The 25940-nt window shown below is 39.2% G+C and overlaps 10 protein-coding genes across 10 annotated transcripts; 5 read left to right on the top strand and 5 right to left on the bottom strand.

Annotated features, from left to right (window-relative positions):
- Positions 1-140: 140 nt before the first annotated feature.
- On the bottom strand, positions 141-2515 carry klp6 (kinesin-8 family plus-end directed microtubule motor Klp6; the record flags this gene model as incomplete). The annotated part of the gene is made up of 2 exons (XM_056178947.1): positions 141-2446; positions 2485-2515. 2 exons carry the CDS (start codon positions 2513-2515, stop codon positions 141-143), a joined length of 2337 nt encoding a protein of 778 aa, XP_056036787.1.
- A 296-nt stretch (positions 2516-2811) lies between these two features.
- rps1902 (40S ribosomal protein S19) lies at positions 2812-3400 on the top strand (the record flags this gene model as incomplete). Its single annotated transcript, XM_056178946.1, has 2 exons — positions 2812-2887; positions 3045-3400. 2 exons carry the CDS (start codon positions 2812-2814, stop codon positions 3398-3400), a joined length of 432 nt encoding a protein of 143 aa, XP_056036596.1.
- A 1350-nt stretch (positions 3401-4750) lies between these two features.
- mcs4 (response regulator Mcs4) lies at positions 4751-6310 on the top strand (the record flags this gene model as incomplete). The annotated part of the gene is made up of 1 exon (XM_056178945.1): positions 4751-6310. The coding sequence occupies one exon, from the start codon at positions 4751-4753 to the stop codon at positions 6308-6310; it is 1560 nt and encodes a 519-aa protein (XP_056036591.1).
- An 888-nt stretch (positions 6311-7198) lies between these two features.
- On the top strand, positions 7199-8583 carry pus2 (tRNA pseudouridine synthase Pus2; the record flags this gene model as incomplete). Its single annotated transcript, XM_056178944.1, has 2 exons — positions 7199-8478; positions 8517-8583. The coding sequence occupies 2 exons, from the start codon at positions 7199-7201 to the stop codon at positions 8581-8583; spliced, it is 1347 nt and encodes a 448-aa protein (XP_056035693.1).
- Positions 8584-9592: 1009 nt separating this feature from the next.
- On the top strand, positions 9593-13360 carry SOMG_00145 (P-type ATPase; the record flags this gene model as incomplete). Its single annotated transcript, XM_056178943.1, has 1 exon — positions 9593-13360. The coding sequence occupies one exon, from the start codon at positions 9593-9595 to the stop codon at positions 13358-13360; it is 3768 nt and encodes a 1255-aa protein (XP_056035687.1).
- A 165-nt stretch (positions 13361-13525) lies between these two features.
- Positions 13526-14934, bottom strand: cem1 (3-oxoacyl-[acyl-carrier-protein]-synthase condensing enzyme Cem1; the record flags this gene model as incomplete). Its single annotated transcript, XM_056178942.1, has 3 exons — positions 13526-13693; positions 13733-14521; positions 14614-14934. The coding sequence occupies 3 exons, from the start codon at positions 14932-14934 to the stop codon at positions 13526-13528; spliced, it is 1278 nt and encodes a 425-aa protein (XP_056035686.1).
- A 599-nt stretch (positions 14935-15533) lies between these two features.
- On the bottom strand, positions 15534-17900 carry pfh1 (5' to 3' DNA helicase Pif1/Pfh1; the record flags this gene model as incomplete). The annotated part of the gene is made up of 1 exon (XM_056178941.1): positions 15534-17900. The coding sequence occupies one exon, from the start codon at positions 17898-17900 to the stop codon at positions 15534-15536; it is 2367 nt and encodes a 788-aa protein (XP_056035701.1).
- Positions 17901-19050: 1150 nt separating this feature from the next.
- On the bottom strand, positions 19051-19941 carry sur2 (sphingosine hydroxylase/sphingolipid delta-4 desaturase Sur2; the record flags this gene model as incomplete). The annotated part of the gene is made up of 1 exon (XM_056178940.1): positions 19051-19941. The coding sequence occupies one exon, from the start codon at positions 19939-19941 to the stop codon at positions 19051-19053; it is 891 nt and encodes a 296-aa protein (XP_056035700.1).
- Positions 19942-22038: 2097 nt separating this feature from the next.
- On the top strand, positions 22039-23886 carry SOMG_00141 (plasma membrane guanine and adenine transmembrane transporter; the record flags this gene model as incomplete). Its single annotated transcript, XM_056178939.1, has 1 exon — positions 22039-23886. The coding sequence occupies one exon, from the start codon at positions 22039-22041 to the stop codon at positions 23884-23886; it is 1848 nt and encodes a 615-aa protein (XP_056035698.1).
- A 238-nt stretch (positions 23887-24124) lies between these two features.
- hfi1 (SAGA complex subunit Hfi1/Ada1) lies at positions 24125-25332 on the bottom strand (the record flags this gene model as incomplete). Its single annotated transcript, XM_056178938.1, has 4 exons — positions 24125-24615; positions 24664-24763; positions 24837-25057; positions 25095-25332. 4 exons carry the CDS (start codon positions 25330-25332, stop codon positions 24125-24127), a joined length of 1050 nt encoding a protein of 349 aa, XP_056035696.1.
- Between the last annotated feature and the right edge of the window lie 608 nt (positions 25333-25940).

The raw sequence follows: 25940 nt of genomic DNA, 5'->3' as shown, positions 1-25940 counted from the left end.
ATGGTAGATCATTATAGCGGGAAACGGTAAAATGACACAAAAAATAAAGAATCATTAGAAAGAGCGTGGATGAGGATGCAACAAGCATAATCGTGACGGTTGCGTTTCTCATGTTAGGGTTTCCATAATCAAATTGTAAACTAACTTTTCTTCTCTGGATTTTTTAGAAGAGGTTGCATTACAAGCGATGTTCGACGACTTGCTATTGCTTCAGGGTTGAGCTTTAAAAGGGAATCGCGTCTAGGAAAGTGCATGGTAGATGGGGGAGGCATTAAATTTGAATCCGAATTAGTTTGAGGTGCTGAAGCATTTTTGGTTGGTGAAGATGGACTACCAGCTCGACGCATCGACGATCCCAACCGAAATCGAGAAGGCTTATTTTTAAAAGGATCTAGAGCCCATCGCTTAGGTTTCGTTTTTGACTTGGAGGCTGCTACAGGGCTTCCTAAAGGCATCTCACTAAAACGGACACGTTTTTTTAATGGCTTTTTCAAAACACGAGCTGCTTTAGTGGGTGAACGAGCTTTGAACCTGCTTGGTGATTGTGGAAGATCATTTGCATAAGTCAGCCCAACCTGCTTCGATAAAGGGAGATATTTCGTAACTTCGAACTGTGTCGTCGAAGGGGAAATACCGACCAGTTGATCGAAAGCATTTGCAAGATATTCGTTCGTATCGACAGCCTCCTCAGGGAGTAAAGGAATTAATGAAAACATGTTTTGCATCATTTTCTTTGTAACAATAGAAAGAGACTCTGCTTCCGACCTAACGTCCAAAATTTGGTTTTCAACAATGGACTTTAAAAGATCAACTTCGTCTTGAAGCATATCAGCATACAAATCATCACCTTCGGCTTTAAACGAAGCTATAATGTGAGAAATACTGTTCAAAAATGTTTTGCAGATTTCATCAGGATTAACCTTCGAGAAAATCACAGTGCGTTCGGAGTAAAGTTGTTCAAGTCGGGTTTTCATCGAATCCAGCTCTTTTTTCGGAATTGCCTCATGGTTTTCTGCTTGCGCTATCCAAAATTGGGAAAGAAGAATTTCGTCTTCCAGCTTTCTAAGGGTACGGACGTTGTGTATGAGTTCTTTTTGTAAATCCCGAGATCCATCAAAAGAGGCTTTCAAGATGTTCCGAGCTTCTAGCATCCGAACTTCTCGAGAAGATATTTTCCGAGCTTCTTTCGAAGAGAGAAATTGATTGGATTCCTCTGAAATCCGCTTTTGTAAAAACGATACACGCTGTCGAAGCTCATAGATAACTCGAACATATTCACTAACGTGTCGATCCACGCTAATAGTGTTTCGGGAAACCTTCGTTTTTATGTTTTTAGCTCGATTTCCATATTTGAGCGTATTATGGGTTTCATCGTAATGTTGCGAAGAAGGTGAAACGCACACAATCATTACAGTTTTACAGTTTCCCCCAAGACTAAATTTGAGCAGTCGTGTGAGCTTTGAGTCCCTGTAAGGAATATGTTGTCGACGACGTTGGTCGCAAAGAGAATTGATACAATTCCCTAATGCTAGTAAGGAACGGTTTATGTTGGCACCTTCTACTAAACGGTCGCCTCGGTTCTTTGTCGCACTGGCTCGTTCAGAACCTGCTAAATCAATAAACGAAAAAACTGAGTGCAATTTTTTTCCATCAGGGTTGGACCGAGGAGTTTGGTGAACGTAAATTTGTAGAACGGCATGGGATCGTGAAGAAACTGCATTTGCCTCAGTAGGGGACATAGTCCGATTGTTGTTGCCACGTACGATAATATCCATTACCTCTTCCAAATCCTTTGGTGAAAAGCATGTAAGACCCGGAACCGAAATGTTTTGGTCAGCATCTTCTCGGATAGTCAACGACTTGGGAGTTACTAAAGACGTTGGATCTTGGGAAAGCAGATCACGAATCTTTTCATTATAGATTTCCAAGTAAGATACCGAAAGCTCAACGTTCATGGTAGCCTTGACATTTTCAATTCGAGTCAGCAACTCGCGCATGGTAAGAAATATGATGCCAGGGTCATTGGGCTCACCACTAATGGTATGCGTTTTCCCGCACCCAGTAGCGCCATAAGCAAACACAGTAGCATTGTACCCATCAAGCACACTGTCTAACAATGATTTTGTAGTTCCCTGGTATACCTCTTCCTGCGTAGCAGTGTCGTGAAATAGTCTATCAAAGGCGAATCGAAGGTCCCGAAATCGCTTACCAGCAGAAAGGATAGATTTTTGCACGCCAGCTAGTGGATTTTCTTCTGGAGGATCAAACACTAATACATTATTATCCAAGACGCGTACGATGCGACGGATCCCTCGTTTTCTTGACTGTTCGGAGAAACCGGAGGAAGACTTTGCTCCAGCAAGGGAACCATCACCAAGATATTCTGCTGAATTTGGTGTTTCAACCAAAAATTCTTGTTCTTGCTCGGTAAACGGCCTCACTCGCACTGAAAGTTAGCAATTCTGTCAGGTACGATAAACCTACCTGCTACGAATATTGAAGAATTGTTTTTCATGGCAAACCATAAAGAATTTGCCCAAAATAAGGAATTTGGGTAGATGGAAGACAAGCACTTAACTAGTATAGTAGAAGATGGAAATGTAAACAAAGCTTCGAGTTATAAAAGGTACATATATTTTTTGATCATTGTATTTAAAAAATTGTATTTATTTATTTTATATATTCATTTCTATCGTATCTTGTATTTTATGAAATAGCAGTCACTTAATGTTTGGAGGCTAGCAATGGGAAACAGAAATTTGTGGTAGGGGAAAACTTGATTATCTTCACCCACGCATAAAATTCAAAATAATGGCAGGTGTATCTGTTAAGGACGTTGATGCTCAACGGTTTGTTACCGCTTATTCTGCTTTCTTAAAGAGATCAGGTATGTGAAAAGAACGAGCAAAAGAGTGAAGTCGTATGAGCAAGGATTGCAAAACCCTTGGTTGAAGTGATACATGACTCATTTCTTGGAACTTTTTAGTTTGAATGTTTTAATGGTAAAGAAATAAGGAATAAGGAAATTAACATATTTTATTTAGGCAAAATGGCCACTCCCCAATGGATTGACATTGCTAAGACCGGTACCCATAAGGAGTTGGCTCCCTACGACCCTGATTGGTACTTTGTTCGTGCTGCCGCCATTGCTCGCCATATCTACCTCCGTAAGCAAGTCGGTGTTGGCCGTCTTTGCAAGGTTTATGGTGGCTCTGTCAACCGTGGCATGCGTCCTTCTCACCACCGTGATGGATCCGGTAGCGTCCAACGCAAGGTCATCCAAAGCTTAGAAAAGATTGGTGTCCTTGAAAAGTCTGACAACGGTGGCCGTCGCATCTCTCAACAAGGTCAACGTGACTTGGATCGTATTGCTTACTCTTTGTTGGAAGATGAAGAGTAAATGATCTTAAAAACACGTTAGCTCGTATAGAAAAACAAAAATTACATAAATAGAAAATGACTGTGGGTGCAAAGACAAGGCTGTCTCGTGATGGTGCCGTAGTGTAGGGAATAGTAGTCTTGAAATGATAGAAAGTGTATCCTGTAAAAGAATAGAAGGGTGGCAGCATTGGTAGAGTTGTACGAGTTAAAGTGAAGGGTTGCTATTTTTGTAGTTTGTTTGGCTCATTTGTTTTCCTTTGATAAAAGTGGATATGATTTCTCTGAAGAGTCTATGAAAGTCAATATGTACAGCAAGGGGATTGCTCTCAAAAAATCGTTGCGATCAATGTTAAAGAGTGATTCGCTGTTACAAGAACATTTTCGTTTCCATCATGCTCCTCCACTAAATAGCTACGAGAATGCATTTCGGGATTATTAATTATTGAGTCTAGCCAAGACGTGCCATTGGATTCTATATAAAATAAAAAAGAAACTTAAAAAGGAAAGGGAAAGGGAAAAATAACTATATGTATTCTTGACGTTCTTTGAACTGCTACAAAACAAGATATGTTTTCTATTTACATTGATCATTGACAGCATACGCCTTCCCAAAAAAATTCCTATAAACATGAAAAAGAAGAATTAATTGACAAAAATGCATCTGCTTACGCTTGTAACTAATTTGTTTCTTTAGAAAAGCAAACATTGTTTACTTAAAAACAATGAGTAACCCATCACAACGCATCAATGCGCAGCCATGTCTAGCGTCAGTACTATAAATGAACAAGTATAAATTGTCTTTTGGTAAACTCTTTTTCTTGTTTGCGCTTGCAAACGTTCATAATATGGGTACTACCGCCTCAGCAGTCTTCATTAGATGGCCTTTATGAATTACAGGATACACCTTAAGCTCACCCTATTAGAAACAAAGATCCTCTACACATCTATGTTCATTTGTTTCCCATATATAGCCCTTCTTTCAGCAGAATCCTTTGTTTCAAATTTTGTTATACCGCTGAAACATACTCCTTAAAATTATACAAAGTAACAAAAGCATGCCATTCTGTACGCTAATATAATCTCATCGAATGTGGATAAAACGTTCGCTCAAAAGTAACGATACGGTTACTTATTCGTCGGAGAAGACAATGGACGTTAAATGAAGCATACAACGAGCCAACCATCCATTTCGTCTTTTCTTGGTTTTTCTGCTTTACTTTCTCTTTTTCGTTTTTGTTCCAAGAAACATTGTTATAATTAAAAAACCAAGACCTATATCCAGGAATAAATGGTGGCAAGTTCTTGATAACTCGTTTATTACCCTTCTACAAAAGCCAAGAAAGCCAAGGTCCATTATTAGAGAAAACTAATGCGAGTTTGGTTTAAAAAACTTCCAGATGGAGTTATAAGCTCCGTTCTCGTAAGCGAGGAAAGTCTAGTGGATGATTTAAAAGATGCAATTACTCAAAAATTCCCTTTACGGATCGGGCAACACGTTGATGCGCCAGAACTAAATATTCGCCTTATTATTCCAAAAAACGGCGCTAACGAGACTCAATTTAGAGATCTTGAGCCAAATGATAATATGCTATTGGTCATGAATTACTACTTTCCTCACGGTCAAACTATGGATGATGCGCTTTTGGTGAGTGCTCCAACCGTTCCTTTCACACAGGCTCAATTACATGGCGGCTCATTGCCATCCTCAAGGTCAAACAGCTATGAAATAACTACGAACAATAGCCTATGTGACCAATCATCCGCCTCCCAACTCCCCAACTCAATAACTGATTCAAGTTCTCATTGCAGACATTCCTCCGTTTCTGAACATTCAGAATCTCCTTCTAATCATTCTCTCCATCGAGCACCAAGTAACCCTTATTTATACAAGGGGTCCGGTATGGCAACACCTAATAGTCGTTCTTTAGGAAGAACTCGTTCAAATACACTCGTTAATAAACCCGGAGTTCTACTTTTACCTCGCTATTCTCGACAACAAAGCAATACTAGTCGCTCTGGTGTATTGGATCATGCTCCCAATGAAAGATCACATTCTGCAGTCAATGCCGTTTCCAAGCAGACGTCCAATTCGTCTGTTGGTTCTGCTGGTACAGTCAAGGAAGAACAAACGAAGCATCTAGAGACACGTCAGAGTAACGGTGATTCTTTATCCGCTAGTCCCAATTCGTCTCCTTTTCAAAATACCTTGGTTGACGATGCTTCGTCTATGAATACTCAACAGAAGGTGACCAATTCCACCGTAGATGATGCTTCGGGAATGACTGTTCCAGAAACGTTGATCAAACCTACTGAACTACCTCAGTTGAGTTATTCCGATAATCCTGGCGACAGTATAACCAACTCTCCTGTAAATATACTCGGAACGGGCCCCATGTCTGGCAAAACGACTTTTACCAGTTTGCTTGAAGGTGTCATTCCTCCCATTGAGGTTCTAATTGTTGAAGACAACATTATTAATCAGAAAATCCTTGAAGCCTTCATGAAAAAACGTAATATTTCTTCTGAAGTTGCTAAAGATGGTCTGGAAGCTTTAGAAAAGTGGAAAAAGAAATCTTTTCATTTAATTTTAATGGATATCCAACTTCCAACATTATCGGGCATAGATGTCACCAAAGAGATTCGACGACTGGAGCGTCTTAATGCGATAGGTCTTGTCGCTCAGAAACCTACAGAACCCATTCCTGAGGAAGAACTTTTACCGCCCGATAAGTTCCAGTCTCCAGTTATTATTGTTGCCTTAACAGCTTCCAGTTTGATGGCTGATCGAAATGAAGCTTTAGCAGCAGGCTGTAATGATTTTTTAACGAAGCCAGTGTCATTGGTATGGCTCGAAAAGAAGATTACGGAATGGGGTTGCATGCAAGCACTGATTGACTGGAACAGATGGCGGCGTTTCCGCGGTCATTAATTTTTTTTTTTCTCTCTTTTTCTCTATTAATTCGCAAAAGTGGGATCCATCAGGCATTGTGATATATATCTCTATATACACATATGTATATATTTCTATTTTCTATTACTTGTTAATTTTATTTTTGCTAATTTCTGGTTACAAACGATGTCTTGACTGATTTTGCTTATAATTTATTTTTTGTTACTAGAAACTATTTCAACGGTTCACGTTTTGTCATATTTAATGAAACAAATTATTGTGCTTATTTACCAGACTGTTATTTGGCAAGCGACTACTATTGTGGAGCACTCTCATAATAGAGCGGAGTACCCTACCTAAGAAAACACTTATAACAGAGATGACTTTCAATTAAAAAGTATTCTACCTACTAGTAAGGTCGTCTAGATGAATTAACCATTCAGTTTTGATTAATTGGACCAACAAGTCTACCTAACCGAGAAATGGATGTCATTTTGGTTTGTATAAATATCCTAATTCTGTTTACATTTTCAATGGGTACTACTTTGTTTTTAATCTTGGTTTGAGTGTTTTGGTTTTCTCTATTTCTTTCCTAATCAAATAACAATACCCTCTAGTGTATGATTTTAAGCAATATTCGATATGTTTCTGTTGTTTTGCTTTGGCATAAATTGCCATACGTTTTGTATTAAAGTCAAAATAACTCATTGTCTTAATATATTTATCCTCTGTTTTGCCCAGCTTTTAGTATACTGAAGTACTGTTTGAGTTAAAACAAAAGTAGTAGCTAAGACTTACATCTCTCATTTGAATCCAATAATTCCATCTGGTCCATACCTGACTTGTAGACTTTCTTTACTACAAAAATCATACCCCAAGTTTCTTTCATTTCATATTCTAAATAGAGAAGGAGTCTAACCTGGTGGTATGGCTGAAAAAAGAAAAATTGAAGATGAATCGCTTGCTCCAAGTAGTGAACATGTAAAGAAATCCGCTACTGAAAAAAGTGTCGGTGAGGAAGCTATTCAAGAGAGGATTGTGATATTATTGGGGTATTCAGGATTCGGTTACCATGGAATTCAAATCAATGAGCCTTTAAAGACGGTTGAAGGAGACATTGTGCATGCTTTGCAAGATTTGGGATATCTAGGAAAAGGCACAATAGATGAAAATCAATTTGTGATTGCCAGATCTGCAAGGACAGACAAAGGAGTCCACACTCTTGGAAACCTTGTTTCTTTAAATGTGTTTATCCAAGATTCCGTAAATCCATCGAAATTGCGCGAACAGCTGAATGAAAAATTGAGCAGACAAATTCGCGTGTGGGATGTATTCAAAGTACAGAAGTACTTTAATCCAAGAATCTCTTGTGAATCCCGTACGTATGAGTATCTGATTCCGTCGTTTGCATTGATACCTCCAAAAGATTCGACGCCATTGTTCCGAAAATCGCAAAATAATATAAAAAGGGAGCCAGAAAATGAATTAGATAATCTATTGTTGTCTTCTACCACCCAAACGAGACCATTTTGGGACCAAGTGGAAAATAGACGAAAAGAGCTTCAAAACGAATTTGAAAAAGATCCTGAAACATTTACCAATCCGTTTATTGGAATGTTTCCAGAAAAACCTATTCCTGCACACATAAAAATCCCCAACGAAGCCAAACTGAAGAAGGCTCAAAAACTCGCCGACCATTACTATTGCATGAACTACCGAGTTACTGAAGACCGCCTACAATTACTTCAGGAAGTCCTTCAGCTATATTTAGGAAAGCACAACTTTCATAACTTTACAATCACTCAAGATCCAAAGGCGCCTAGTAACTATCGGATTATTGAATCAATCGATTGCGGCAAACCATTCGTCTATGAGAAATGGGAGTGGATTCCAGTAACGATTCGGGGAAATTCCTTTATGCTAAATCAAATTCGTAAAATGATGGCTCATGCTCTAATGGTTATACGAAGTTGCGCAAGTTTAGACGTCCTTACAAAATCTCTTTCACCCGACGTGTCTATGAATATAAGCAAAAGTCCTGGACATGTGTTGGTTTTGAAGGATATTAATTATTCCTCCTATAACAAGTCCCTACATGATGAAAATTATTTCAAAATAGATCTTGTCAACTATAAAGACCAAATGGAAAATCTCAAAAAGGAAGTCATATATCCAGACATTATCCACTTGGAGAAGAAAGAAAAGATGTAAGTTTTGTTTTCTTTATTTAAACTAACAGTCGCAGGTTTTTTAGCTTCTTGGCTTATGCTGATCAGCATACAAAAAATCAGTTTGATTATTTATTTCAATAATAACGCAAATTTCGAACTAAACCGGTTTTGTTAGGGATTTTGATAATAAAAAAAGTATCTTTTATTGTCCGGTTGAACGCATTAACAAAAAGAGAAAAGAATCTTGTTTTCTTTTCCGATTTGTTTGTTTACATCATATTATCGTTTTAAATATACCCTACCCTAATGCCCTTTATGTATTTCACTACATAAAGGCTTGACGCGCTCTCTGCTTTTACCAACTACCAATTATAAATATTGAAGAAGCAATTTTATATGCAATAAGTATTTATGTTGAACCGCGTTTTGAAGAAGTAAGAAGCATGAAACACGTTTGTTGTAGAAAGTGATGAATGAAACCCAAAGCTAGTTTATTCACCTTTACAAGGATTGTTTCTTACCTTGTAAAGGTTGCTAAGACCTAGCAAGAAAAAATTGATGATATATCGGATTGCTTGGCCATTCTATTCAAGTAAATCCCTACGAGCATCAATACATGATATCGAATATGAAATGGATCTAATTCTTCTTTTTGCAAAGCGTTTATAAATTTAAGGAGTTAGAGCTACAGTAGTTGTGTCCTACTGGAGTTTTAGATGCTTTTGGCACATTTCAGTAAAGTTCATAGAGTCAGGATAGCATATTTATAAAGTACATTTCATTTCTTATTTTTTTTTTTTTTTTTTTTTTTTTTAAGTAACCCAAACGTTGTTAATAAGAGTAATAATGCATTAAAAATAGTACCAGGTACCCTTTTGTTTACGCGCGCTGACCAGCACTTGCGGCTTACACTGACACCCGTAGTTCGTCCCTTCCCACCATCGCAAATACAACAAGAAAACGGGTTGATTACTTGTTTTCTTCACATTCACTTTTCGTATTCAATTCAAGTTGGCCAACAGAAACTGGACTCTTTTTTTTCCAGAAGACGACGACGATTTTAGCAACTATTGATATTGTACAACCACAGGTTGCTTTGTGAGGAACCTACCAAGCCTTTGGTTTTTCTTACGATACTTATCTTCAATCAATGTCCAGAAATGTAGAAATTAGGAAAAATGCTCCAAGGGACTCTGAAGACTCACTATCCTCAGACATTACATTTCATCGAACAGACGGTCCACAGGAAAATCCGTTCTTAGGAAAAGATGAATTTGAGGATATCTTTGGTGCTGAAAGTCAGTTTGTTTCTTCTTCTGGACAAGATTTAAGGAATCCATTTTTGAGCGATGACAGACCAGGTCGCATGGATCAAGTAAATGATCCTAACAACGCTTACGTTAGAGCAACAGGTGCTGATGTGCGAAAAATTGAGATTCCTTTGCGTAATTTCGCAGATCCCATTCAAAACGAAGACTATATACATGAACGACGACATGGCTTTTTCGAACGACTGAAATCTCTAAAGCGGGTATTCAAGAAGAAAGAAAAGCCTATAGATCCAAAAGAATTGGGACCTAGAATCATTACTTTAAATGACTATACTGCCAACCATTTCTTAAACAATATCGTCTCCACTTGCAAGTACAATGCAGTCAGTTTCCTTCCAAAGTTTTTACGAGAGCAGTTTTCCAAATACTCGAATTTGTTCTTTTTGTTCACTGCTGTTATCCAGCAAATCCCAGGAATCACACCCATGAACCGTTATACAACAATCGCTCCCATGCTTGTTGTTTTGTCTTTATCCGGAGTAAAAGAAGTTATGGAAGACATAAAACGAAAGAACCAAGATGAAGAAATGAACACCTCTGTTTCTCATGTTATGCAAGGTACTGGTTTTGTCGAAAAGCAATGGAGAGAAGTCCAAGTTGGTGATATTGTGAAGGTCGTCTCCGAAACCTTCTTTCCGGCTGATCTCATCTTGCTATCTTCTTCCGAACCAGAAGGCCTTTGTTACATTGAAACCGCTAATCTTGATGGTGAAACAAACCTCAAAGTAAAACAGGCACTGCCTGAAACATCTAATTTGTTGAAGCCAATTGAACTGAGTCAATTGGAAGGTACAGTCAAGTCTGAGCAACCAAACAATAGTCTGTATACATACGATGCAACTTTAAAACTTCTTCCCAATGATCGTGAGTTACCCTTGGGTCCAGAACAGTTATTGCTTCGTGGTGCTCAACTTCGTAATACGCACTGGGTTTACGGTGTAGTTGTTTTCACCGGACATGAAACAAAACTCATGAAAAACACAACAGAAACTCCCATTAAACGCACTGCTGTCGAAAAGCAAGTCAATACACAGATTCTCTACCTTCTATTTATTTTTGTCTTTCTTTGCTTTTGTTCTTCGCTTGGTTCTCTTATTCAACGATCTGTTTACGGCTCCGCTTTTTCATACCTGCTTATCACTACTTCACGAGGAGGTGAGTTCTTCAAACAGCTTCTGACATTTTGGATTTTGTACTCCAACCTCGTCCCTATTTCTCTATTTGTCACTTTTGAATTGGTCCGTTATGTACAAGCTCAACTTATTAGCAGCGACCTTGATATGTACAACGAAGAAACAGATGTACCCGCTGCATGCCGTACATCTTCTTTGGTCGAAGAATTGGGTCAGGTTGGTTATATTTTCAGTGATAAAACAGGTACGTTGACACGTAACCAAATGGACTTCCGTCAATGCTCTATCGCTGGATTAGCTTATGCCGACGTTGTACCTGAAGACCGCCAGTACTCAGAAGAGTTGGATCCCGACATGATAATATACGACTTTTCGACATTGAAGAAAAACCTTGATTCCAGCAATGGCGATTTGATTCATCACTTTCTGTTGGTACTCTCAATTTGTCAGACTGTTATTCCTGAGTTTGATGAAACATCCAATTCAATGAAGTACCAGGCTTCATCTCCTGATGAAGGCGCATTAGTGAAAGGAGCCGTGAGCATCGGTTACGAATTCATAGCTAGAAAGCCACGATATGTTACAGTTAGATTGTTTGATAAGGAAGAAACTTACGAACTACTCAACATTTGCGAATTTAATTCCACAAGAAAGAGAATGTCTATTGTTTTCCGTTGTCCCGATGGAAAAATCAGACTCTATATTAAAGGTGCTGATACTGTCATTCTTGACAGACTTGTTGGCGATTGTCCGTATCTTACAACCACAATTCATCATCTAGAGGATTACGCAACTGTTGGCTTGCGAACTTTATGTATAGCTATGAGAGAAATCTCTGATTATGATTATCAAAGATGGGCGACTATTTACGAAGCAGCATCAACAAGTTTGGTGGACAGAGCCCAGAAACTAATGGATGCTGCAGAGATGATTGAGAAAGATTTAACACTTCTTGGAGCTACAGCTATTGAGGACAGGTTACAGGATGGTGTGCCTGATACGATCTCAACACTTCAAACCGCTGGCATAAAGATTTGGGTCTTAACAGGAGACAGACAAGAAACCGCAATCAATATCGGAATGAGCTGTAAGCTTATTGATGAGGACATGGGCCTAGTAATTGTAAATGAGCAGACAAAGGAAGCTACAGCTGAAAGCATTATGTCAAAACTATCTTCTATATACAGAAATGAGCATAATAGTGGAAATATAGAGTCAATGGCTTTAATTATCGATGGTGTTTCCCTTACTTTTGCTTTGGAACGTTCACTTGAGCGACGCTTCTTCGAACTCGCCTCCTTATGCCGTGCCGTTATATGTTGTCGAGTTTCTCCATTGCAGAAAGCGCTAGTAGTAAAAATGGTAAAGCGAAACACGGATTCTATTTTATTAGCCATTGGTGATGGTGCTAACGATGTTCCTATGATTCAAGCTGCCAATATCGGTGTCGGAATAAGTGGAATGGAAGGTCTACAAGCTGTCAGAAGTTCAGATTTCTCTATTTCTCAGTTCTGTTATTTGAGAAAGTTATTGTTGGTCCATGGATCATGGTGCTACCAACGCCTTAGCAAGCTAATCCTGTTTTCGTTTTACAAGAACGTAGCTCTCTATATGACTCAATTTTGGTTTGCCTTTTGTAATGCTTTTTCTGGACAAGTTACATACGAGTCTTGGTCAATTTCTTTATACAATGTCCTTTTTACAGTGCTCCCTCCAATTGTTATAGGAATTTTTGATCAATATGTAAGCGCAAGCCAGCTATATCAATATCCCCAACTCTATCAACTAGGACAGCGTGGCGAGTTTTTCAATTTAAAGCGATTTTGGGCATGGATTGCGAACGGGTTCTATCATTCATTACTTTTATTCTTATGTTCAATTGCTGTTTTCGACTCTGATGGCCCTAATTCTAATGGTCCCACTTCTGGTCATTGGGTTTGGGGTACTACTCTCTATGCAATGATTCTAGCTACCGTTTTAGGTAAAGCCGCTCTCATCAGTAATCATTGGACTTATTACATGGTTATCGCTACTTTAGGGTCTTTTGTCTTTTGGTTGGTATTCATGCCGATCTATGCTGTGGTTGCCCCAGCCATTGGTTTTTCAAAGGAATTCAAGGGAATCATACCTTACCTGCATGGAAATTTAAAATTTTGGGCTTCATTATTTGTATTTCCTACATTTGCCTTGATGCGTGATTTCGTTTGGAAATATTCATCGAGAATGTATTACCCCGAAGAATACCATTATGTCCAAGAGATACAAAAGTATAATATAACAGATTATAGGCCGCGAATGATTGGATTTCACAAGGCTATCCGCAAGATTCGGCAGATGCAAAGAATGCGCAAACAAAGAGGATATGCTTTTTCACAGGGAGAGGAAGATCAATCCCGTATTCTCGATGCCTACGATACGACCCATGTCCGTGGTGCTTACGGAGAAATGCGCTAGGAATATCAAATAGAAATTAAGAAACATGTGCCAATTTCTTTCCTTTTATTTTCTAGATCATGTTTTAATGAGTTTTCTTAAATGTTTTTGCCTGCATAATAAAAAAAAAGAAAAAAAAAACACTCGTTAAATAGACTTCCGGTATCACTTTTAGACTAAACTTGTTTAACGATAGGAGCCTATACATAGAGACGCATTTGTTCCTCCAAACCCAAAACTGTTTGATAATGCATAGTGCACAGTTTTCAGCTTCGTTTCGTTAGGAACGTAATCGCACCGATCTTCTTCTGGAATGTCGGTTTTTTGAAAATTTAGAGTGGCAGGAATAGTTTTCTACCGTGATTAGTAAATTGTTAAAAATAAAGTACATACTTCATGAACAGCCAAAATCGTAAAGATTGATTCAATCGCTCCAGCAGCTCCTAAAAGGTGTCCAATGGAGCCTTTAGAGCTCGAAACAGAAACGGATTGAGGGTCCATGCCATCTTCTTTCAAAAGAGTTGCAATGGCTCTACTCTCAGACGCATCACCAAGCTTAGTAGAGGTAGCATGAGCATTAATGTAATCCAATTCTCGAGGAGACACATTCGCATTTTTTAAAGCCTTTTTCATCGCTGTGTACGCAGACGATCCATTCGGATTTGGTGCCGTGATATTATAGTTATCGGCAGATTGACCAAAGCCAAGGACTTCAGCATAAATCTTCGCATTTCTACCTTTGGCATGCTCGAGTTCTTCAAGTACCAAAGCTCCGGCACCTTCTCCAATGACAAAGCCATCTCTTTCCGAGTCAAAGGGGCGAGAGGCTTTTGATGGATCATCATTAAATTTCGTAGATAAACTCCTGGCTTTGCTAAAGCCAGCTAAAACAAAAGGATTGATGCATGATTCAGAGCCACCCGCTAATATTACATTGGCTTGGTTAAGTTTAATCAGATTGTAAGCATCACCGATGGCGTGGCAGCCAGCAGCGCAGGCGGTGCTTACAGTATGGTTACAGGCCCGAAAACCATACTTCTGAGATATATATCCTGCGGGCATATTCATTAAAACTTTGGTTATAATCCTGGGAGAGATTTTTCGTATCCCGCTTTTGACAAAAATGTCGTTTTGCTGAATGGCATCCTCTAAATTACCCATTCCAGTCGCGTAACATACACCCTAGGAAATCATTGTTAGCAAGCATACTTTCAATCATATTACCAATTCAGCACCTATTCCACAAGGCAGTCTTTGGTGATCACAGAACATACAGTAGCTTCTTTTTCTTCGTCAGTAATATCAATCCATCTAGCATCAGCGAGAGCTTCAGCAGAAGCCGCTAAAGCAAATTGAGTAAATGCTGCAGTTTCGCGTAGTTTACTCTGACCGATATAAGCTTGGGGATTCCATCTGCCTTCATTAGTGCCTCTGGGTACCAAGCCTGCTACTTGACTTGGCAGAGATTCAAATCCTGGTTTTTCTTTCAAAGAAGTAATACCAGACAATCCTTGAAGCAATCTTGTCCACGTCCTTTCCACTCCACAACCAAGAGGAGTTATGGCTCCTAATCCGGTGATTACGACTCTTCTCATTCTTTATATATCAAAAGATTTCAAAAAAACTGTTTTAATTGACTTAAAAAGCAACAGTCGTTGCTGCAAAAGGGCATGACAAGTTAATACGTCGAATTGTAAGAACTTGAGATCTTTCGTACATGCAAGTATCGATTCCTTCAATAGCATAGATTTATGGAGATGCATTTTTAGTTGCTTTTTCTTATTAATGACTAGATTTACGTGAGTTGTGTAATTAAATTAATATTGATGTTTGTTAAAATACAGTTTGCTGTTGAAATGTGCTTGCAACCAGATGTAAGCGGAAAACAGCTTCTTGTCAAGCCTTGCTGTGTATGCTCTTTTTATTATGGGCGCAACATCGTTCGCTGCTTATTGCTTTACATTACATAACAGCACATACACAAAATTAATGATTTGCATTATTAGCATCAATTGCAATACGGCAATTGAAAAAGAGAAAAAACAATAATAAAAAAGATATGTGAATAAGCACATTGAGAACCTTTCCATCCCGCATTAAACTTGCACAAAAACAAGATACCAAGTCTAAATATAAATAGCCAGTCTCACAAAAAACATACATGTAACAAACAGATATCCAATAGAGTAGTGCATCATTTAAAAGGACCAGTTTTCACTTTATTTTCATTGCGAATAGGGATACCATTGACGGAATCGAGCTGTTTGTAAAACTGAATAACTTTCGGATGAGCCATAACTTTAGAAGGAGAGAAATTGAGTATTTGTAACCCTTTTTGAGAAGTAGCTCTTGAAAGAGCAACATAAGCTTGTCCTTTCTCAAAGACGCGACCTAAGTCTACCTTAACTCGATCGAGGGTTTGACCCTGTGCTTTGTGTATGGATATGGCATACGCTAGAATCAAAGGAATTTGACTCCTAGAGGCCTGGATTTCACCGTTTGGTAACTCTATGTTCCAAGTTTCTCTTTGTACCACTATGGTTCGCTCGCCGCCATTAGCAAGTTTGAAGCGTACAAGAGGCCATTTTGTGGAAATAGATGAAGCTTTCTTCATAGACAATAGTTTATGTTTTTTTTGCTTCACGTCAGGCAAATCGTACGGAAGTACATCCAAAGTATCGTATTCGAAAGGATTCCTTCCTTGCATTTCAGCATCCTTCTTTTCTATCTGGTACGTTTCTTCGTCGATAAACCCAATTACTTTCCCCAAAGATCCATTAACCAATTGGTCATCGATATTTTTTATAAGCATTACCTGTGCGTTTATTTTTAACACAAGCTGTGCAGGAGCCATACAGTTTTGAAGTAATTTGTCTCGAAATTCTCTGTCGCGAACGGTACCGCTGTCGATAGAAGTGAAGGTTAATGGATCTTGATGGATTTGTTGCATACGCATTCCATTCGACCGCTCGACTTCATGACGCGTCGGAAACAACTCTGTCGGAAGAAGTCCGTCTGCATAATTGATTTCTCTACTGAGAAACCTAAACTTCCTAACTGAGTTCTCCGACAATCTACCAAGACGTAACTCATTGAGCATAGTAACAAACTCTTCATCTTTTTGTCGGAAAACATGAGTTAAGCCAATGGTATAATCCAAAGCAGTTTTCCATGTATTCGATTCAAAACAAAACTTCGCTTCTTTTCCCGAGTCAGGAACGGGTGGAAGCTGGAAGAAATCTCCAGTTAAAACCAATTGTATGCCGCCAAAAGGTCTAGCATCTTTGCGTATAACACGACCTACTTCTTCCAACTTGTCCATTAGATCAGCGTCAACCATAGAAACTTCATCAATAATGAGAACCTTTGTTCGAAGCCAACGAGTCATGCTCTTTTTGTTTTTTTTTATCTTGGATACAAGAAAATCTACAGATTCTCTTGCTAACCCGGCACCTGCAAAGGAATGCAAAGTGACACCGCCAATGTTACAAGCTGCTAATCCCGTAGACGCCGTAACAGCGACACGGTCTGTTTGCTTTCTGTGTTTCACTTTTAAAGCTTCTATTATCTTCCGCAAAAGCACAGATTTACCAGTACCAGCAGAACCAGTGAAGAAAATACTATGTTGTTGTTCAACGACCATATCTAAAATTCGTTTTTGTTCATCCGAAAGAAAAATACTGGGAACGGCTCGTTTCCGACTTGGATCCGAAACGGTTCTGAACAAAGAAGAATCAACAGGTTTTGCAGCTGCAGTGGAAACAGGCGCCTTTTTTGTGATACGTCCGTTTCGTGCTGCTAAGCCAGTTTTGGGCAAGCTATCAAGTGAGATACTTCTGGATCCGGGTGCAGCATTTTGAGAATCATTTGTTACAATACCCTGTTTGGATTCTGTTTTGGCACTTTCTTCTTTTGAAGAAACTGGATCACCATATCGAAATGGGTCCAAAGCCCATGGAAGAGTACGAGACCGCTTAATGGGATGTCTCTGCTGCGAACGAGACAAAGACGTTTGAGCTGCGGTGTTTCTAGAGGCCTCTTCCACTAAACGAGGAAGAGTGGAAGTGGTTCGATTGGCGTTGGCAATCATGGATCCAGTTAATTTTGTATGTTCGACGGGAGAGGATGACCAGGGAATTGCTTTTTGATCAATCTCTGATTCAACAGCGAAATCATCATCGATATCATTTTCATCTATGTAAATCCCATGTAATGTATCAGAAGCGGCTCTCTCGTGCGCTTCAGGGGGATTGAAAATCGGCAACGCTGGATCCGAAGAGTCAAAAGCATCGTTTTCATCCAAATTTTGAAGAATTGTGTTTGAGAACTCTCTCTTCAGAGGAGCAGTTGGATTCGGGGAAGGGTGTTGAACTGCTTTAGAAGCCGGAACAGAAGGTTGAAAAGCATCGGAAGAGTAATTGTGAATATCCCTATTGACGGATGCATTTTCTTTTGCTTGAGAATATGCTATACTATTTTTTTGCTGAGCTCTTTGAAACATTCTAGGAAGATTGAACCGAAAAGAACGACTGTGTTTTAATAAAGAAAGACCAGAAAACATTCATGAAATGTAAGTTTATATTCGACTCTCCACTATGGGCACTGCCACATTCAAAAAAGCAGCAAGAGGTTCACTCAACAGAGCACAAAAATTTAGAAAACCAATTCTATAAAGGAATTCCAATTTTACCAGCTAAAGTGTTTGGAAAAGAGTAAAAGATCGTGTAGAATATGTTATACAACAAATCACAAAGGGTCAAGGCGAAGTTGCTTTATAAAGATGAATGAGCTACCTTTTCCATTCGCCGATGACAACGCCCTTTAGGAAGCTTTCGAAGCTTTCAATACGGCAAAAAAGGATTCTTAAAATTAGATGAATACAATGAAAATCCTTCTTAGTTTTCACACGAATTCGACAAAATCAGCATCGGCTCTTCTGCGGTGTGTGGATAAAAGCAAGTACGAGACAACGCGTTCGCGTCGCGTTTCAAGAATTCAAATTGGCAAAAGTAAACAAACGAAAAAAGTCTTCATTAGAAAAGAAAAAAAATAAATAAAAATAAGAGAAAAAATAGTAAAAGTAAGAAGATGGTTTGAAATGATTTTTGCTACAAAGATTACATACCTATTATGTATACGACGAGGAATAAGACTACTAGTACTTAGGAAAGGAAGAAATCATAGTAAGCAATTATATTTGATTTGAATGATGGAATGATGGAAAGAAAACGAACAGTAAAATACTATTGACATAAATTAAAGACCGGCATGATGAAACGAACCTTTACAGCGTTCATAGAAAAAAAGGCCCAAGTAGTGAAAGGATCGGTCAAGGAGAAAGCCCTTTTGAATGTGGAACCGAACCAGAATTAAAGCCAAACAAACTCCAAGGATTGGGATGCACTCTTCAAATTAGAATTGGAAATTAATAATTTATACTCGAATGATGTAAAGCATGCACAGATACTTGCAAGAAGTCAAACTGGACAGCATTAAATTAAAAAGAAAAAAGTCGAAAAAATGAGTGGAGAAGAGAACGGGATTGGTGTCTTGGGGAGATTCCAATGAACAAACAAAAAAAGGAGAAAAACTGCGATAACGATGAAAAACAGTAGCAGCATGCAAGGTACGAAAAGGGGAGATTAAAAATTAATACAAGATTTAAGTTAGAAAGGAACAAAAAAAGAAGATAATACGTATAGCAAGTAAAGTTAGTTAACTTTCTTGACATCCACGGTATTACCACCTCTGACTTTTCGTTCAATCATGCTCTCAGCCTTGGGGGCCATGTAAGTGCCTAAGACATGATCCCAGAAAGTAAAGAAAGGCTGAGAAAAGTTCTTTTGGAAACCATATGGTTGGTGATGAAGGTCGTGGTAGCGGGCATTATTGGCGAAGAAGATTTGGAGAGGGTCGTAAGGGAAAAGATAACCGCAATGATCATCGACGGTTTTCAAAGTAGAAAGGGTAAAGAAAACGATAGCTTGGTTCGGGCTTAAGCCAGCGATGAGATAGGCAACACCAGCACCCAAAGTGTCCAAAATCAAACCTTCAAATGGGTGGTTGTACAAAGCGCCCATGGCATAAGGAACTTGCAAGCGATGATGGTGGGCATGGATCATGTTGTAGAGTTTCTTGTTGTAGTGCAAGTATCTGTGCCAAAAGTATTGCCAGGTATCGATAATGAAGAAGGCAAGGATGTATTGGGATAGGGGAACGAGGCAGTTGTAGGCGAGAGAAGGAAGGAAAGGGAGAGCTTGGACTAGAGGGGAAAAGTTCTTTCCGAAAAAGGTTTGATAGCGCAAAAGTTGCAATTGATGATTTTCGGGTTCCGGATAACCTTCAAAGATAGCCAAGGCAACACCGACTACAACTTCACAGAATTGTTGAAAGACGACGGCGCGGAAGACGGCTAAGTGAGGAACCCGATTGCGCTGTGCGACTTCTTCAGGAGAATGGATACGGTATTTTTCGAAAAAAGGCGAGTTGAGCCAATGAAGAAAAGCAAAGAATCCAGAGGCGATCCAGTACACCAAAATAGGCGAGATCAAGGAAGCCGTGACTGGATTCCAGGTAGTAAGCATTTCAAAGGTCGTGACCATGATGATGTTGTTTATCAACTAGATGGACACAAGGAAAAGTTGGAAAAGTAAGATCCCAAAAAAGAAAAAGAGAAATGAAAGAATGTAGTCAAGTAAATTCAAAAGGGGCAACCTTTCACCCAAAACAATTAACCCGAAGCGTTAAAGACAGAATCGTCGTGACAGAATCAGTCGACACTCACAAGTTCTAGCAAACCACACCTGCGCGAACAATGAACGAGTGGGAAAATAGCAAGAATAAAAAAACAGAAAACCGAGCAACTTGGAAAGCACACGGTCAATTCCTTACCAACGAATGGGAAACGTTTCGAAAAGACGAAAACCGTTGAATAAAAAACAAAAAAACTTTCAACAATGAATAATTTCTTATTTCAATCGAACAAGAAAAGCAAGTTTCTTTTTTGCAAACGATGTTCTTTGGGAAAAAGCTGTTATTGCTAAGGTCAGGTGTTTTCCTCTGCCAACAAAAGGCTATATAACGAGCAAGAGGGCTTCTTTAAATTTTTATAGTGTGCTCTTACGAACCTCGTAAATGTATAAGAACAATAAGCACGGTGGTACAGAGAGAGAGAGAGAGATGCCCACCAATATATATAGAATCAAATGAGGAAGGCGTACGTCCAGGTCCGTCGGAAGAAACGGATTACGGATTCCGGTATCGAACGACATTACAAATAGCGCAATTCTAGAAACCATCCGCATACGGGATAGAGATGATTAGTGAGCGATGACAAAATCGTTTTTTGAGGGAGAGAGAGAGAGAGAGAGAGAAACCCATTGAAAGAAAGAGGGTCTGGTCCTTAAAAAAAAACGGAAATCCTTTGAATGAACGGTTGGTAGAAAACAGTGAAGAAAAACTATTCTTGCAAGGCATGCGACTCGAAAAAAGACATGAAAAAAAGCAAAGACAAAGAAAAACCAGCAAAATGTTTTTCATCCGAGATTGGGAAGTCGCATGTTGTTGAAAATCACCGCATTTTAGATTTGTGCTCCTGAAAATCGCACGTTTTTCGTGAATGTGGTTGGTGGAAGGGTGACGCGTGGATTTCGTAGAAAATAAGCTTAATTATTTGTGGAGAGATGCGAGCGAGCAAAAGATTCCTCTGTAAGAAGAATCGTTTGCTATAGAGCTATCTCATATAGAGTCAGTCAAACCTCAATATGAGATATGAGTTGTAATCAACTTTGTTATTCTAGTTCCGTTGTTTTCTTTGATATTTTTTTCATTCTTTTCGTCGACAATCACTACCTTTTGTCGTGTGTGGGCTCACCTTGCCAAGGATGTCTCTTGTATTTCTCTTTTGTTTACTTTTGCTTTCCTTCAATTTTGATTGTCACCTCTCGATTGCTACTTCTTATCTCTACTCTCGAGTCCTATCTAGCAATCTCCACCCATTATCTCATCCCCTCTCCTATCATTATCACATTCTTACTTGATTCGTTGTTAGTTTCTCGTGTCCTTATCCTTTGTGACTTTTTGTTACTGCGCATTCAAATTTTATTCTTTCAAAGTAACGCTTGTGCAACAAGTTCCAAAAACTTCACCTAAAACTCTGTTTACGGGTCACAGTGATTTGCCCCATCGATGAAGCTATAGATTGTCACCTTCTTATATAAATCACCCCTCGTCCCTTCCTGCAAGCTCTTGTCGGTTCTTTTCACAGTTTGTTGGCAACTCCCATTGCTAATTCCTTTGGAACATTCACAAGAGTTGTCTCCCGAATTGTATTTTTCACCAAAAAAAAAGAGAAAAAGAGAAAAAGAGCAAAAGCGACTTGCTTTCCATCTTCTTCTCTCTTTGCACCTTTTTGGGTCTGTCTGCCCATTGCTCACAGGTGTTGTTGCTCAAACGAAGGTTTGACAGTTTGTTTGTGTAGAACCTCCTATAGATTAAGGATCAATTCTACTTTTCAAGGTTTCCTTTTGACATTGGGATCTTTTTTTTTTTCCTTTTTTTCGTTGAAATTGACATTGAGAGGCGTAATTGCTTCTTCCCTTCTTGTTGTTTCATTTATTTAATTTCCATTGGTTCCCTTTGGTTTGCTTTCATTGCCATTCTTCCTCTTTTCTCCACAGGTATTGGTATTTGTATTTATCATGAAGGTCATGCAACGCTTTAGGGAATGGGTCGAGGAACTCGACTTCAAAATCGCACGCAGCTTCGTCGGCCATTGGTTCCGTCTTGAGGGTTGTGGACATCCTCGTGAACGTAGAGGCAGTCGGTTTAGCATCGAACTTCGTGCCGGTTTAACGACCTTTTGTGCTATGGCATACATCCTTGCCGTCAATGCTTCTATTATGATCGACACCGGTGGTCCTTGCGAATGTACCGCTTCCGATCCCAATGCATGCGATACCGATAAAAGCTTTTTGGCCTGCAAGCAAAACTTCCACCGTGACGTCGTCACTGCTACTGCTGCTATCTCTTGTTTGTCTTCTGTCTGTATGGGTCTGTTTGCCAATATGCCCGTCGGAATGGCCCCAGGTATGGGCTTAAATGCTTATTTTGCTTATCAGGTGGTCGGTTATAATGGTTCTGGTCGTGTGCCTTATCGTGAAGCCCTTTTGGCTGTTTTTGTCGAAGGCTTCATCTTCACCGGCCTAACCATCATCGGTCTTCGTCAATGGCTTGCTCGTGCCATCCCTGCATCTCTCAAATTTGCAACCGGTGCTGGTATCGGTTTATACCTAACCATCATCGGTCTCACTCCTAGTGCTGGTTTAGGTGTTGTCGGCCATTCCGCTTCCGACATCGTCGGTCTTGGTGGGTGTCCTCCCGAATATCTTTCCTCCGATTATACATGTGATGGCCATGAGCTGCAATCCGCTCGTATGTGGGTCGGTATCTTTTGCGGTGGTGTCTTTACCGCCGTTCTCATGATGTACCGCTTCAAGGGTGCTGTCCTTGCTGGTATCGCCCTCGTCACCATCGCCAGTTGGCCTCGTAGATCAAAAATTACCATGTTCCCCCATACTGACAGTGGTGATTCCGACTTTAATTTTTTCAAAAAAGTCGTTAGCTTTCGCAAAATTAATAGTATCTTGGTGGCCCAAAATTGGAAAGTCACCGGTGGTCAATTTGCCGTTGCTTTGATCACTTTCCTTTACGTCGATATTATGGATACGACCGGTACTTTATACTCCATGGCTCATTATGCCGGTCTCGTCGATCAACGCACCCAGGATTTTGAAGGATCCGCCGTTGCTTATCTCGTCGATGCTTTGAGTATTTCCATTGGGTCCCTTTTCGGTGTTTCTCCCGTCACCGCTTTTATCGAGTCTGGTTCTGGTATTTCTGCCGGTGGTAAAACAGGCATTGTCGGTGTTGTCATCGGTATCTGTTTCTTCATCTCTCTTTTCTTCGCTCCTATCTTTTCCAGTATTCCTGTTTGGGCCACCGGCTCTACCTTGGTGCTTGTCGGTAGTTTGATGATGAAGAGTTCGGCCCTCATTAACTGGAGCTATCTCGGTGACTCCATCCCTGCATTCATTACAATTGCTTTAATGCCTCTTACTTATTCCATCGCTTATGGTTTAATTGCCGGTATCATCTCTTACATGGTTTTGAATATTATCATTTACCTCATCGACAAAGCGTCCAGAGGAAAAATTACGCCTGGTGATTACGACCAAAAGGAACCTTGGACTTGGCGTGTCGAGGGTGGTCTTTTGCCTCCTTGGGTCAAGCGCTTGTGCCATGGTGAGAAACGATTCTGGGAAGACCCTAGTGATCGTAAACTCAATGAAAATATGGAATTAGAAATGAGTCATACACCATCATCTGTTACTGAAAAGAAAGGCGCGGATGATTCTGTTACTATGAAGGAAGCAATTCGTGAACACCCTCCTATGGATGAAGAAGTTGGTGAAAGTGAGACCATTCGGGAAGTTCGTCACGATACTCCATACGCTGGTATCGACACTGAAACAGATATGCGTATTTAATACTTTGGTTGTGTTTCTAGTTTTTTTCCTTTTGGATGATGGGAATTCTTTCTCTCTTTTGTTATTTTAATTAATTTGTACAAGTATCTATCTAATAAATTATTAATGGTGGTATTCCTTGAAAAAAAATGAAAAGTTGTTTAACTCAAATCAAAAAGGTAATTTCATTAATAGAGGACCGTGAAGAAGATTATAATAGTAGAAGCAACTATGCTACACTCTACTAAAGGCCGTTGTTTTAATCTAAAGGAATTACATCGTCTAGCAAAGCTGCTACTGCTTCGCGCTCATCAGAAGACGTGTCCATCGGCTTCATGTAGTCGGGTAAAGGAGAAGAAAATTCTTTGGTAGCTGTATTTAGTTCATCCTCCATAGCAGCGTCATGAAGTAGAAACGGAATTTTGGCATTATGAGGATACTCTTCAACGAGCATATGCGGTTCTATTGACCAAGTCAAGCTTAAATCTTGTAATGTAAATGAAGAATCATGGTGCTGTCTTTTTTCCATCAGCCTATCCAAAATGGAAAAGCACTTCGAGAAAATATTTTTTAGATGGTTTTCCAATCCCGCCAAAATAACTTCAGGAACAGATTTTTCAATCCCTCCTAATAAACCATTTTCTAAAGCAATTGCAGTGATGCGTTCTTTCAGGGAATCGGCATCAGGAACTTCCAAAGTTTCAGAGGCGAGGGGAGCAACGTAACCAGCCTTAATATCATTAACAAATACTAAAAGATATTAGAGAAAAGAAGCAACTCAATACAATCGGTGCGTACCAGAATTTAGTTTATCACGAGAAACTGGAATTTTAGGCAGTTTGGCAATTCTCGTTTCCAGTAATAGTCCAGGAAGCTGTGGTTGAAAGCCAGTATTTTCCTAAACATTTAGCTCTAATTAAACACTAGGAGTTTAAATAGACAAAGAGTCCAAACATTCTTTCATGACTTACCTTCAAAACCGCCTTAATCCGCGCCCTGTCCTTAGAACTTAAAGAAAGAATAATTTTTTTCAATTTTTTAGCTTGTGTATTATGCGAGGTGTGTTTTTTGTGAACAAACAAAGCTCCATCAGATCGTTTTCGTTTCACCCATGGCAAATTATTCACGACAGACTTTCCTGATCTTTGCAAATCTCTGACTATACTTAAAATTATTTGGTTATGCAATTGGACTAATCGTTAGCAATAAATTTTTCCATAGCTGCTTACCAAATCTCGAATCATTAGAGTACTTGGACAGTACATTATTCAATTCTTTGCGACTCAATTGACCAACAATAAAGTCCGTGACGCACATCGTATACGTCTCATATTCATTTCCCAGTAAATGTTGAAGCTCAGAGATGACATCCAGTAAAACCCGGGATTCCCCTTTGGCATTCGACTTTTTTTGAACAGTTGTTTCGACTCTTTCAACGGATGTTTCTGTCATTTCGATGGAACACATGCAAATATTGAGAAACACAAAAGGAGGAATATACTAAACTGCTGAATCCGATTTCCAGCTATACACTTCGTTTTCATCCACAAACGGTTTGAACCAAAGAACGTCTGCTTATACTCCACAAACGAAAGAGAAAACCAGCCAGCAGTTTCTCTGTTTATTGCCCTTTCTTTGCATCCAAAAGAATGAGATGTCCTTCAAGAATCGTTTATGCAAAACCAGACGACTTTTTCAATCAATCAAATTATATCCTTCCAAACCTATCCTTTGATCAACGTTAAAGCCTTTTTTAAGTCTAATTTAACGATAATGACTTTGTTTTTGCCAATAAACAGCACTTTTCCCACAACAGAATAAATACCTTTTGAATTGAAGAACACTCCAAATTTACGAGATGCAAGACATGGAATGCTCGAATACAAAGTTGGCCTTTTCGTGGAAATTCGAGTTTTAATAGTTTTATAAGCTGTCATTTTCTTCAATACAATATCTTTTTGCATCCATAGCTCAACAAAGAGGTCTTTATTTTGAAGTAAACACTTACGCGCATATTTATGCTTTTATACCCATACGAGCATATTGTATATTACCTATATATAGAGTCATATTTT

The sequence above is a fragment of the Schizosaccharomyces osmophilus genome, chromosome 1, assembly GCF_027921745.1.
Source record: "Schizosaccharomyces osmophilus chromosome 1, complete sequence".
NCBI classification, from domain to species: Eukaryota; Fungi; Ascomycota; class Schizosaccharomycetes; order Schizosaccharomycetales; family Schizosaccharomycetaceae; genus Schizosaccharomyces; species Schizosaccharomyces osmophilus.
Note: the sequence above shows the minus strand (reverse complement) of the source record. Positions and strands in the feature narration are given on the sequence as shown.